The 14,067-nt window shown below is 40.6% G+C and overlaps 1 protein-coding gene across 3 annotated transcripts in view; it reads left to right on the forward strand.

The window, feature by feature from the left end:
- ITPR1 (inositol 1,4,5-trisphosphate receptor type 1) overlaps positions 1 to 14,067 on the forward strand; it is a 244,452-nt gene that overhangs the window by 85,205 nt on the left and 145,180 nt on the right. For 2 of the 3 annotated variants that reach the window (XM_024196743.2, XM_024196818.2), the window contains exons 10-16: positions 280 to 375; positions 6,369 to 6,523; positions 9,161 to 9,260; positions 9,729 to 9,889; positions 12,333 to 12,474; positions 12,971 to 13,129; positions 13,639 to 13,811. In XM_024196743.2, the coding sequence (XP_024052511.1) occupies positions 280 to 375; positions 6,369 to 6,523; positions 9,161 to 9,260; positions 9,729 to 9,889; positions 12,333 to 12,474; positions 12,971 to 13,129; positions 13,639 to 13,811 (986 nt within the window). Of the gene's footprint in view, positions 1 to 279; positions 376 to 2,032; positions 2,078 to 6,368; positions 6,524 to 9,160; positions 9,261 to 9,728; positions 9,890 to 12,332; positions 12,475 to 12,970; positions 13,130 to 13,638; positions 13,812 to 14,067 lie in introns of all 3 variants that reach the window. The other variant, XM_026650249.2, reaches the window with a different exon arrangement.

The raw sequence follows: 14,067 nt of genomic DNA on the forward strand, positions 1-14,067 counted from the left end.
CATCTGAAGAAGTGAGGTTCTTACCCACGAAAGCTTATGCTCCCTATACTTCTGTTAGTCTTAAAGGTGCCACAGGACCCTCTATTGCTTTTTACAGACTCAGACTAACACGGCTACCCCTCTGATGTTGGAAGACAGGATACTAGGCTAGATGAACCTTTGGTCTGACCCAGTATGGCCGTTCTTGTGTTCTTACATGACTGAAAGTGAAATACAACAGTACTAACCTGAGGGGCAAGCCACTGGAATTCAGAATATGGCCCCTCTCTCTCTCTCTAGGTGGTGCAACATGACCCTTGTCGAGGTGGTGCAGGATATTGGAATAGCCTTTTCCGGTTCAAACATCTTGCTACTGGACACTACTTAGCAGCAGAGGTAAGTACCATGGGGAGGACCCATAAACTCTGCCTCTTCTCCTCTGATGCTGTCTTCCTTTATCCCTTCCCAAAAAACTGTGGTTGACTACTAACTGAGGATTGAAAACAGATTAATGAACGATTGCTATGTAGGATTAGTCTTACTAAGGATGAAATTATGCAAGAGTAGGTAGTATCAAAGTGCCAGACCCATGAAACAAGATATTTTCTTGAAACATGCTTGGAAAAAACATTGCACTACAAGAATGACCATGTGTCCCTAGCCTTTTTGTTGGAGATAGGTGGTGACTTCTTTTTGTTAAAAAGAATAGACAATAAATGACACGATTTTATGTAAACAATTAAAATCAAGATGAGCTCATTAGTGGGAGAGTGAATTGTACTGTGAATGGCTGGAGAACCTGTTGCTACATTTTTGGGGGAATAAATTAAACCCATTGTTGGATCATCTGGATTTTTTGATTTCCAAAGAGAACATAGAATTGTTCATAAAAGAGAAGTTAAGAGTTAAAGAAGCCTTCTAGGAATTGTCATGAACATTTACCTATCCAAGCATTTTGGAAGGTGAACTGTTAATACCTGTGAATACTCACTGAAACTAGCTTGACTCTGTGTTTCTTGAAACACATGTGTAAATGAAGACAAGCATATTTGTAAAAATAAGATGCTGGGGTTATGCAAGGGAGGTTGGAGTGAAGAAAGGCAAATATAGCCCATCATGGTGAATGCAAGAGTTCAATTGAAATAATCCTGCTTTATGCTTTTCTAGTAAGCAGATTCCAAAACACTTAGTAGCATTTTGCCAAGTACAAAATGGATCAACAGGACCGGCGGATTATAGAGGTTGCTTAGCAAATCATGGGCTGGTTAATCAGCTGTGAAAACATGGAGACGCACTCATGCAAAGGTACAATGGGAGAAATTGGTGAATTTGTGCATATTATGGCAAAAATAGTTTTTATCAAAGGAACATTTCAAATGATGACATGATCAAGATTTTTCCCAACTTGTAGCGACTTCTAAAGCTGGTTGAAATGTTTTGAAATTTAATTGTGATTTCAAAATTTAAAAGCTTGATACAATTTTCACAAAATTTCCTTCCTTCCTTCCTAGCTTTAGTTATATCCTAGTTGAGTCTCTTTTGCAAGTTTGCTGATTGCTTAATTCTGTTCCTGGCTACACAACTATCTGGTTTGTTTTTGTCTGTTTGTTTTTGTTTTTTAAAAGTTGATTGCATTGTATATGTGTTTATAGACTCCGAGGCCTGTAGTAATCTAGTCTGATCTCCTGTAAAGCACAGGCTACAGAACTTCCCGAAAATCATTCCTAGAAAAACATCCAATCTTGGTTAAAAAATTGCCAGTGATTGGACAGTCCACCGTAACCTTTAATAAATTGGTCCAGTGGTTAATTACCTTCACTGTTAAAAATGTCTGCCTTATCTGCAGTCTGAATTTGTCTACCTTCAACTTCCAGCCATTGGATCTTGTTGTACTTTTGTCTGCTAGACTGAAGACCCCAACATTGTGTACTTCTGTAGAAAAAGGTGCATCTGCTACAGAATAAGCTAGATCTCCCCGAGGAATTTTATACCGGGGGAGGTGGGGGGGGTGGAAAACTAAACTGTTGACTTGCCTGTGATTGTGTTTCATCAGGTAAACCCTGACTATGAGGAAGATGGCCAGGAGTGTCAATCCTCAGTAAGTATAGGCAAGAGTACAGTTTTGCCCCTAATTAGGAAGGGTTGACTCAAGCCCTGGTATTTGATTGGCAAGTGAACAGATGATACAAGGCATTTCTGCTACTAAAGAAAGTCGAAATTAAGCATAGATGGAAGGTATTGCATGCAGTGCTCTATCCTGAGACTGAATACTGAAGATTGGTGTAGTAGGCTTTAGAGGATGTTTAAGAGCTGTGCACTTCTAGGTATCTTGATTCTTAAGTAGCTCCTATCAGAATAGCATCTGAACCATTTCTCAGAAGGCTGAACTCTTCATCTCTTCGATACATTTTCTTTCTCCAAGTCTGAAGAGCAAGTTTCTCAAGATGAGATCTGATACCAAATATCCTGAATGCTGTCTTTATCCCGGGGGCCAAACGAAGTGGTTTATTTCACAAATGAAAGTTATCTCTAAGGAACAATTTCTCATGTGTTAAATTATCATAGGAAAACCATGATAAATAATGAGGCTATAAAACAAGAACTGTGCCCAACCAGTGGGCAATTTTGATGTCATTATTTTGAATTACCAGTAAAAGCGAGTGTGATGTCCTTTCCAATAAATGTTGTGGAGTTACATCACACTTACTCAAGATCCTGCTTGATTTACTTTATAGAGTATGAATTACCAGAAGCCTCCTATTGATGTGACTAGGGAAGCAGGCATACAGTACGGCCATTGTATTTGCAAATCAAAACTTTATTGGTGACAGCAGGTATAACTAAAACAGCCCTTTCCATTGTGGATTGTATTTTTCATTTGGATGAGACTGTAGGCTTATGATGCTATAACCTCTATTTCCTGATCAATGTCCGGCATAAGGGAAGATAGCTTTGTTTAGAAACAAGGAAGAAAAGCTTGTATCCTTGGAGAAGAGAAGAATGTATCTCGATTCATGGAAGTGAGAAAATCTCAAATTTTCTTTGTAGGAATATTAGTTGGCCTGTCACCTTGTCTATATATGAAAGTCATCTAAAGTGGTAGCCATTAAAAAGCCAACATTTGCCACCAGATACCCAAAAGTTACTCCAGTTATTTTCTGTTATAACTCATTTTCCTGTACTGCTTTGTAGCAAATGCTGACCTCCTGGCAACACTATTTAGTACATATTCTGGATAGTGAAAACCAACTTATATCTTAACTTTCCAGGTAAACACTAATGGTTTCTAGTACCTCTTTGGAAATCAGAAAAGACTTTCATTTTTACCACTGTTGTTACACACAGGTCCCTCACTCCAAAATGAGCTCAGATGTTGATGGAGTCTTGGAGTAAAATCTGATAAGTGGTTTCTGGTTTTCTGCTTATACCTCTTCACCACCAGATGGCGAAAATAGACCATAAACAAATGACAAGAGCATATAATCTCTTTCTAACATACAAATATAGTTTAAACTCCTTTAATTTAGAGATGGTGTTCGCAACCTAACCTTATTTGGGTACAGTAACTTTATTCAAGCCTAAATCATTCTCAAGACGGCAAGTTTTTCTGCACCGTATCTGCCCTGGATTTCTTTCCTTATCCCTCAATTAATGATCAGTGCAGAGGTTTGATTTGAATGAGCATGAATAATATGTCCCAAACTGCACCCTTCAACATTACAAGGGATCCATTGTGTGAATTTTGCAATTATGCTTTTGTAGGTGAAACTTTAGTTCTGCGTGGATGTAATAATCTTATCTAAGATCTCTCACTTTCTATTGCCTATTGTTTGCTGCACGCTGGTTTGTAGCTTTGCCATAATCTCTAGAATTGGCTAGTATATTGCCTCAGGTGCCAGAAATTATTGAATTGTATGAATTTTCAGCATCTGCCATGTTTGGAGATCAGCAAGAGGTTTGGTGAAGACAAATGAAGGTTTTGAGAATTCAGTATAAGTGTAGAGTAGATGGAGTCTCAACTGATAGTTTCCAAACAGACTGAGTATATAGCTGCATATTTTTTTAAAATGTGAATCACCAATTTGCATGTCTCGTCCATATATTTACCGTCCTATTACTGAATGACAAATCAAAACTGTAAATATCTCCACTTTGCAGCCAAGTTCACGTGCTACTAATAATCACAGAATATCCTGAAGTACATATAGAACACTGTAAGCATTCTATAGCTTTCATACAATCCTAGCTCTTTCAACTCCTCAAGCTCAGATTTTCAAAAATAGATTGTTTTAAGTTTAGGCTCCTAACTCACTGTTGAGGTCCCTTACTAAATGGCCTGATGTTCACCGGTACTGAGATCCCAATATTTCCCACTGAAGTTCATAGGAGTTGTTGATTACTCAGCTTGTCTCTGTGTTTTGAAAGTCTTGGCCTCACGTTCTAACATCTGTACCTTGTTGACTGGAGATTCCTGCTGATGTTCCCAAGAAAGATCTTAAAGGAAGAGCGAACCACAGCTTTTCCTCATTTCCCCCTCCCCCCCTTGAGCTTCAGTTTTTCTGACTTTGCTACTTTATACTTTTCAGAGTGGTAACCGTGTTAGTCTGTATCAGCAAAAACAACAAGGAGTCCTTGTGGCACCTTAGAGACTAAGAAATTTATTTGGGCATAAGCTTTCGTGGGCTAAAACCCACTTCATCAGATGCGTCTGATGAAGTGGGTTTTAGCCCACAAAAGTTTATGCCCAAATAAATTTGTTAGTCTCTAAGATGCCACAAGGACTCCTTGTTGTTTCTACTTCTACTTTAGGCCAGTTCTCGTCCACAGACAACCCTGGGCCAACCTTAAGCATATTCTCACCAGCAGCCACACACCACACCATAGTAACTCAGGAACCAATCCATACAACAAACCTTGATGCCAACTCTGCCCACATATTTACACCAGCGACACCATCACAGGACCTAGCCAGATCAGCCACAACATCACTGGTTCATTCACTTGCACGTCCACCAATGTAATATACACCATCATGTGCCAGCAATGCCCCTCTGCTATCTATATCGACCAAACTGGACAATCTCTACGTAAAAGGATAAATGGACACAAATCAGATATTAGGAATGGCAATATACAAAAACCTGTAGGAGAACACTTCAACCTCCCTGGACACTCAATAGCAGACTTAAAGGTAGCCATCCTGCAGCAAAAAAACTTCAGGACCAGACTCCAAAGAGAAACTGCTGAACTTCAGTTTGTTTGCAAATTTGACACCATCAGCTCAGGATTAAACAAAGACTGTGAATGGCTAGCCAACTACAAAAGCAGTTTCTCCTCCCTTGGTGTTCACACCTCAACTGCTAGAAGAGGGCCTCATCCTCCCTGATTTAACTAACCTCGTTATCTCTAGACTGATTCTTGCCTGCATATTTATACCTGCCTCTGGAAATTTCCACCACATGCATCTGATGAAGTGGGTATTCACCCACGAAAGCTTATGCTCCAATACTTCTGTTAGTCTATAAGGTGCCACAGGACTCTTTGTCGCTTTCTACTTTAGTCATCCAAGTTCTTGTTCATTTAACAAATGTTGGTGATTTCATGTCTCAATGCATTTATAAAGCTGAATTCATTAATGAAAGTATGAACCTGGTCAACACTTAATATTGTGCTAGCAGATATTGTTGCCTTGTTTTTTTTGTTGTGCATTGGACACATTTGAATGTGCAAGTATAAATGCCATGAACTGAGGTGAAAACTACCAGCTGGCTAACTTCTTGGTTACCTTTCATTTTTTTGTCAGTGACTGACAAGTATAATTCTGTTTCTGCTGTTGGAATCTATTAGATACTGTTGATATTGACAACGTGACTGCGAAATAGAATTGCCAGCTGTCATTTTTGCTGCTTACAAAATATTTATTTAAAGTTATAGTAATCAGGTAGACTTCTGGAGCCCTTCAGCAGCAGTCTTTAGGGTAAGGCTCTTGTGAGACATGGATCATCTGCAGCAGAGTCTGAAGCTAATCTGGGTTTTCAGTGCATTGTGAGGTGAATGTTTTGGCAATTTGAGTGTATTTTCTGGCACTTAATGTAAAAAGACATAGACACAGGATAACTTAGGAATTATTACATTATAACTCAGAGATGCTCAAAAGTTACCAACAGCAGACAAAAGTGAAGAAATGTGTTTGGCAAAAGCAGTTAACTGTCAGTTTTATTTCTGTCCTAAAGCACAGCTGGAGCTTCTGCCAGGACCAGCACCTGGAGAGGTTGATATTTGTGTGCACAAATTATGAAACTCATTGATATAATGCTTGGCTTTTCACGCTGGTCTGACCGTTCTTGGGATAGCATTTCTGACTTCATTTGATTGGATTCTTTCTGTAGACAGATCCTGACCAGGATGCATCCAGAAGAGGGTTGCATAATGCTCAGGAGAAGATGGCTTACTCTTTGGTGTCCGTACCTGAAGGAAACGATATCTCCTCTATCTTTGAGCTGGACCCCACCACTTTGCGAGGCGGAGATAGCCTTGTCCCGAGGTATGATGTTAAATGCAACAGGTTCTCGCTTCTTACAGGCTTACAACAGTACCCAGTTTGAGTTGAATATTCTCCTTGGATGTTGTTGCTACTAGAACCACTAGCTGTTGAAAGATAGACACTCTAACATTTATTTTTAAGATTACAGAAAATTTTTTCACTGTTTGTTTCTCTTTCAAGTTAATTAAAGGTATTAATAGTAATAATACCTAGCAGTTACATAGCACTTAATCAGTACATCTCTAAGCAGTTTACAAAGGAGATGGCAATATCATTATCCCCACATTACAGCGGGGGAAACTGAGGCACAGAGTGGAAGTGATTTACCCAAGGTCCTGCAGCTGGCCAGTGCCAGAGCCAGGGATAGAACTCAAGTCTCCTGAATTCATGTTCACATTCTATCTATATTGCTAAAGGGTTAGGTGTGTGAATTCTGCATATTGCTCCTCATACTCAACAGTGTTATTTTTTCTACTAATCAAACATTTTAATGGCGCTATTTATTCACTACATGCATTACAAACTTAGTTCAGACACGTTGCGTGCTCCAAAGACCAAGTAATCTGCTTTTTAAAAAAATAATTTGCATTTTGTCTAAACTGATTGATTCTGATCTGAAGAACAATGGACTCCACATGTCCTATTTAGTAAACTAAATTGAGTTCCTTTCAGTGAGTGTCTTGTATGGCTTTCAGCAGTTGTACAGGTACAGTTATGTGATGGCTAATACTTCCTTTGTAGCCACTCTCTTGCATTGTACTTTGTGTGGTAAATGCAAAGCAGAGATCTAGAGGAAACCAATAGGAGTAAAGCCTTTCTGAAGCCAACACTAGGGATAAAATTATTCCACGATGGTCATCAGTTGTCACAGACATGTAGAACTTAAAAACTTGAACAGTGTCAGCTTTTTTCTATAGTTAGGCTTCAGGGTCTCTGTGACTAGGAAGTTTCTTGAGACGGTGTAAAAACTATTGATGTGACTCTACCTTTAGGCATAAAACTTCTAGAGTATGTCTACACTGCAGCTGGGAGGTGTGGTTCCCAGCACAGGCAGGCAGACGCGTGCTAGCTCCTCTTGAGTTAGCACGCTAAAAATAGCAGTGTGGACATTGTGACCCGGGCAGTGGCTTGGGCTAGCCACCTGAGTCCAAACCTGATCCCCCTGGGTCTGAGCTCGGGTGGCTAGCCCACGCTACTGCCTGTGTCACAATGTCCAAACTGCTGGTATTAGCATGCTAGCTCAAGAGGCACTCGCACAAGTCTGCCTACCCATGCTGGGAATCACACCGCTGAGCTGCGGTGTAGGCATACCTTTCAAGTTTGTGTGAGGAAACTTGAACTTGTTGGTTTTATTGCAAATTATCGCAGAATATTAGTGTTAGTCACTAAAAGTGAGCCACCTTAACAGAGCGTGAGTTTTTAAGCCACAAATCAATGCTAGGCTAGCTTAATTCTTCCTGGTTTGCCCTGCTGTTCTAGTTCTTAGTCTGTCAGTAGATTGGCATGATGTCCCTGGTTGTGGTTTTTGATCTGAGCTGTGGATTAGGTTGGGGCCACCAAATTTATGGAAACTTTTGACCTAACAGAAATTTAAACCAATGTCTTCTGAGGTAAAAGAACTGCTGACTGTCCTCTAGTCTTTGCTGCTTCATACTATTAAATAAATATATTGGGCATAGAGAGGGCGTGTGTGTGTGTGTGTGTGTGTGTGTGTGTGTGTGTGTGAGGTAAGTGTACCCTGTGTGGCAACTTTTCTTTTTTTTTTTTTATGGGAACAATTTCTTATTGTAACAAAGACTTTGCTAATTTACTTTCTGTGACACTTGAGCAGGTTATAGATTGTGCATGGTAAATAGTCAAATGGTTTTCAAAGAATAAGTACTGCTTTCGGGTAGCTTTTCCTTTCCCATTTATGCACAGGAATTGTTAGAAGTCGAGCTGCAGTGTGTTAAGATATAGATGCACTTTGGAGTTGAGTTCACAATATAGAAAAAACTGAAGAGTTTTAACCTGTGTTGCTACTTTGAAAAGCTTTATTCTAGTTATGGGACACCCTGTTTCTAGCAGAAAATAATCTGCCTCCTATTGGTCTTTCCTAGGGTGACCAGATGTCCCGATAAAATTGGGACTGTCCTGATATTGAGCAGTTTGTCCCGCATCCCAACTGAAGTAGGGTCAGGACGCCATTTGTCCCGACATTTTGTTTCGGGCGCGGTGGCCCGTTTTTTTTTTTTTTTTTTTCTTAGGTGGCGGTGAGAGGCAGGGGAAGCGCCTTTTCAGTTGTTACACTCACCCGGCACGTCCATGTCTTTGGCGGTAATTCGGCGGCGGGTCCTTCAGTCACTGACGATCTTCGGCCGCGGGTACTTCTTTCTTTGGCGGCAAGATTTATTACCCGCCGCCGAAGACCGTCAGTGACTGAAGGACTCGCTGCTGGAGTGCCGACGACGACCCGGACACGGTGAGTATAACAATTGAAAAGGCGCTTCCCCCCTGCGGCGGTCCTGATATTTTGAAGTTATCTGGTCACCCTAGTCTTTCCTGCCAACAACTTGAAAGTTGTACACACCTAGGATAACTGGTCAATTACATGTCTTGGAAACTGTCTCATTGTTACAATTATTGACTGTGTTGTAGGAACTCCTATGTCAGGCTTAGACACCTGTGTACTAACACCTGGGTTCATAGCACCAATATCCCAATTGATAAAGAAGAAGAGAAACCTGTGATGCTTAAAGTAAGTCCCCTAACTTTAACAAATCCATCCTTTGTCTTCTGTGTTTTCCTAAAAATACTTAAATAAAAATACCTAAAAATAACAGTGCAATATTAACGAAGACTACCTGTACAGAGTATTGTAATGAAAAAATTAAGCACTAACATTAGTTGAGTAATTGGGTTTTTTAGTTTTCTATATAATGTAATCATCAGGAGCAGCATGTCTTTTGGGTGTTTGTGGCAATGCTTTTGCAGTCTCATCTGGTTTGTGACTGCAAAAGTCTTGAGAATTGGAGAACTCTAGATTTGCATTGAAGTGTTTAGTTCTTAAACTTCATATTCTATCAAAAAATCTTGTACTGCTGTTTCTAATCTCAACTGTTGTTAGGACTGTGGTTTCTTTCATGTCTTAATATTACTGAGTTACTTTACTGCTGCTTTGCCCCTTTGTGTCTTGGTGTGATACTAAAATTACCTTGGGTTTTAGATTGGTACCTCTCCAGTAAAAGAGGACAAAGAAGCTTTTGCTATAGTACCAGTTTCTCCTGCAGAAGTTCGGGACTTGGACTTTGCCAACGATGCAAGCAAGGTGTTGGGTTCCATTGCTGGCAAGTTGGAAAAGGGAACGATCACCCAGAACGAAAGAAGGTAGGGGACTCAAGAAGCAAGCCTCTTGTAGTGATAGGGCTGCTGCCTTTACTCATGTAAATCTGTGAAAATCCCTATTCTGAAGTTAGTTTCTTCTTCCCCATGTATTTGAAAGAACAAAGAGGACCTCAGGAAATACAGACCAGTCAGCCTAACTTCGATAACTGGAAAGAGAGTGGAACAAATTATTAAAAATCATGTTGTAAGCATATGGATGATGATGGAATTATAAGGAATAGCTAGCATGGATTTGTCAGGAACAAATCTTTGACAGGGTTATTGGCCTAGTGGATGGAGGGAAGCAGTAGATGTGATCTAAGTCTTTTGACACAGTCCCACATGGCAGTCTCATAAGCAAACTATGGAGATGTGGTCTAGATGAAATTACTATAAGGTGGCTTTACAGCTGGTTGAAAGACCGTACTCGAAGAGTAGTTATCTACTACTAATTACTTACTGGAGAACTCTGCTTCCCCCGCATGCCATCACAGTGGGTATGAACATAGACTTGTGGGGAGCGTCACCAGTGAATCCAGGCACAATATAGATCACATGGACCAAAACCCCTGCATTTAGAAAGCAGTGGACCCCATCCATGGCTGTTCATTATACCCTGAAAACTGTCAAACTGGGAGGGTGTGTCTAGTAGGGTCCCCTAGGGATCAGTCCTGGGTCCGATGCCTTTCAGTATTTTCATTATAACATTTGCAGGTGACACCAAACTGGGAGGGGTTGCAAGAACTTTGGAAAACAGGCTTAGCATTCAAAACGCCCTTGACAAATTGGAGAATTGGTCTGAATTCAACAAGATGAAATTCAATAGCCTAGTGCGAAGTACTTCGCTCAGGGAAGAAAAATCAAATGTACACCTACAAAATAGGGAATAACTGACTAGGTGGTAGTACTGCTGAAAAGGATCTGGGGTTATAGTGAATTATAAATTGAATGAGTCAACAATGTGAAACAGTTGTGAAAAAGGCTAATATCATTCTGAGGTTTATTAACAGGAGTGTCGTATGTAAGAAATGGGAGGTTATTGTCCTGCTCTACTCAGCACTAGTGAGGCCTCAGCTGGATTACTGTGTCCAATTCTGGGGGCCACATTTTAGGAAATATGTGGACAAATTGGAGATAGTCCAGAAGAGAACCAAAAAAAAAAAAAGAAAGAAAGAGGTTTAGAAAATGTGACTTTGAAGGTTTAGATCTGAAATTAGACAAAGGTTTCTAATCATTGAGTGAAGTTCCGTAACAGCCTTTCAAGGGGAGTAGTGTGTCGGGGGGAAACCTAACTTCTTTCAAGACTGAGCTTGATAAGTTTTATTAAAGGGGGATGTATGATGAGACTGCCTACAATGGCATATGTCCCATGTGCAACTGCTAATTTGAAATATCCCCAGCAGCTGGACATGGGACACTAGAGGGGGAGGATTTTTTCCCAGGTGTCTGGCATGTTCAGGGTCTAACTTGATGTGCTATATTTGGGGTCAGGAAGGAATTTTCACCCAGGCCAGATTGGCAGAGAGACTGGGTTTTTTTCACCTTCCTCTGCACGATGGGGCATGGGTCACATGCTGGTTTAAACTAGAGTAAATGGTGGATTCTCTGTAACTTAGTCTTTAAATAAAGATTTAACTCAGCCAGATGTTATGGGCCTACTAAAGGAATGAGTGGGTGAGGTTCTGTGGCCTGCAAAGTGCAGGAGGTCAGACTAGAGATGATCATTATGGTCCCTTCTGGCCGTAAAGTCTATGAATCTGTATTCATTGTAGGGCTGGGAGGAATTGTCCATAGCGTGCCTATATTGAAACAGTCTGGAAAATGAACGTGGGAACATCTAATCTAACTTGCTTCAAGGGCTGAACACATGTCTTCTTGCAACCCCCTCCACCCCCTGCAATGTCTGTAGAATTTGTGATTACATGTAATGAATGCATGCAGCCTGGTACATAGAACTAAGGACCTTAAGCTTCCAAAATGTAGGCCTCTATTTGAGTTAAGAGGCTCTCCATCTGCTTATCTGGCCGTACAATCATAGAATAGCAGGGTTGGAAGGGACCTCAGGAGGTCATCTAGTCCAACCCCCTGCTCAAAGCAGGACCAATCCCCAACTAAATCCCCAAATCCCCAAGTGGCCCCCTCAAGGATTGAATTCACAACCCTGGGTTTAGCAGGCCAATGCTCAAACCACTGAGTTATCCCTACACAATAGCCATGGGGTACTAAAGATATGGCATTTCCATTTCCTCTGTAATGTGGCTATTTAACAATAAATCTACATCAACCAGGAAAACTAGTTTCCAGTTAGCTGTTGATCCATTCCCATATGCTCTTATCTCTGGGTTATCTCCTTCTTAAAATAACATTTGAAACATTGCAGTCTTTGTTAATTCTTTTCACAACTGACGGTTCCGATTCTGTGTTAACACTTTTGGTTTTTATATAGGTCTGTTACCAAGCTGCTGGAGGATTTGGTTTATTTTGTTACCGGTGGAACTAATTCTGGGCAAGATGTGCTTGAAGTGGTATTTTCTAAACCAAATCGTGAGCGGCAAAAGCTGATGAGAGAGCAAAATATCCTAAAGCAGGTAAGAGAGTTTTTATCATGTGACAGAGATTCTGAGGAGAGAGTTGTACTGTTCTGTATTCTGAGAACCTAGTTAGTTGGGATAAGGCAACTTCTGCCTTACTAGCTTTCAGCAATCTTCTGGCAGTGTAGGTCAGTGTAAAACTATGGGTGTCCCATTGCTGGAAGATACCACAAGAGGAAGAACCAATGGATAAAAGGAAAAGCGTCTAGGGTTGGACATAAGTAATCAGCCGCATCCTCTTCAGAGAGAGCTCCTTTGTCCAGAGTGTGCAGCTATAAGCTTTATGGAAGTTCATGTGGGAGAAACTGACGGCCTTCATAATTGACATGTGGCTGTGGTGGTGTAGACAAGATTTAAACTACGCTCTGGTTCTGACAAGACAGAGGCCATAAAGTAGCAACAAGGGGGCATGGGCATGTGTAGGTACACCCACTCACCTTCATTAAGCTTAGGTAGCATGTCTCAATCTTTATCTTCTAAAATAACCCCATAGATTTTCAAGCTGTTACAAGCACCATTTACAGACTGTGGAGATGGGCCGATGTTGAGGCTGGAGGAACTTGGGGACCAGCGTCATGCTCCTTTCAGACACATTTGCAGGCTCTGCTACAGGGTGCTGAGGCACTCGCAGCAAGATTACAGAAAGAATCAGGTTAGTTATGTGTTAGAACCTGTCTAAAAAGCTGGTGGTGTGGGTGTATGTGTTCGTTCATCCAAGATTGGGTACAGTTTAAGTAGCGTCATTACTTACAGGAATTTATGATTCATTGTTATTAACTCTGTCTAATCCAGGGGAAGACTGAGGATTGCGTTGTTCTTTAATTTAAATTTTGAAGGCACATTGAGACTTCAATACATTCTACAACTTTTACCATCACTATCAAGCGGTTTAAAACCAAGTCTTATCAATGTTCTGAGAGTTTGAGCAGAGAAAAGGAGATAGGGCTGGGTGTGTCCTACCCAGTAGCTGTGCAGACATAAAACCCGTCCACTGCTGTTCTACGTTATGTTTTTTCCCTGCTTTTCAGTGTGGTCCTAAATCATAGAAAAACCATAGAACCTAACCAAGCTGTTTCTTTAGGATACTGATATAAACAACTAACTATTTTTCCTTTTAAATTTCAAGTGAGATTAGAATACCTTTTCCTTCTTCTTTCTCAGGAATACATAGCCAAGCAGTTCGGCTTCATGCAGAAACAAATTGGTTATGACGTTTTGGCGGAAGATACTATTACAGCGTTGCTTCATAACAATCGCAAACTGCTGGAGAAGCACATTACGGCTGCTGAGATTGATACTTTTGTTAGTCTTGTGAGGAAAAACAGGGAGCCCAGGTAAAACGGATTGGTATTGGGACTTAGTTACCTTTTTCTCTTATTCATAATCTGAGAGATCTGTATCAGCCAACTTGTTTCTGTATTTAGGAAGCATGTTTAATCCACTCTTGCCTCTGAGCCAGACCATGACTTTCCACCAAGGCAATGGCCTCGCTTGCTTTGCAACGTAACTTGGTTGTCCAAATGTTTTTCTCTTTATAAAATGTAGAATGAGTCAACTGAAGAACCGTGACAGGGATTTAATGTGGTCTGT

The sequence above is a fragment of the Terrapene carolina genome, unplaced genomic scaffold (genome assembly GCF_002925995.2).
Source record: "Terrapene carolina triunguis isolate 2854851 unplaced genomic scaffold, T_m_triunguis-2.0 Scaffold89, whole genome shotgun sequence".
NCBI lineage: Eukaryota > Metazoa > Chordata > Testudines > Emydidae > Terrapene > Terrapene triunguis.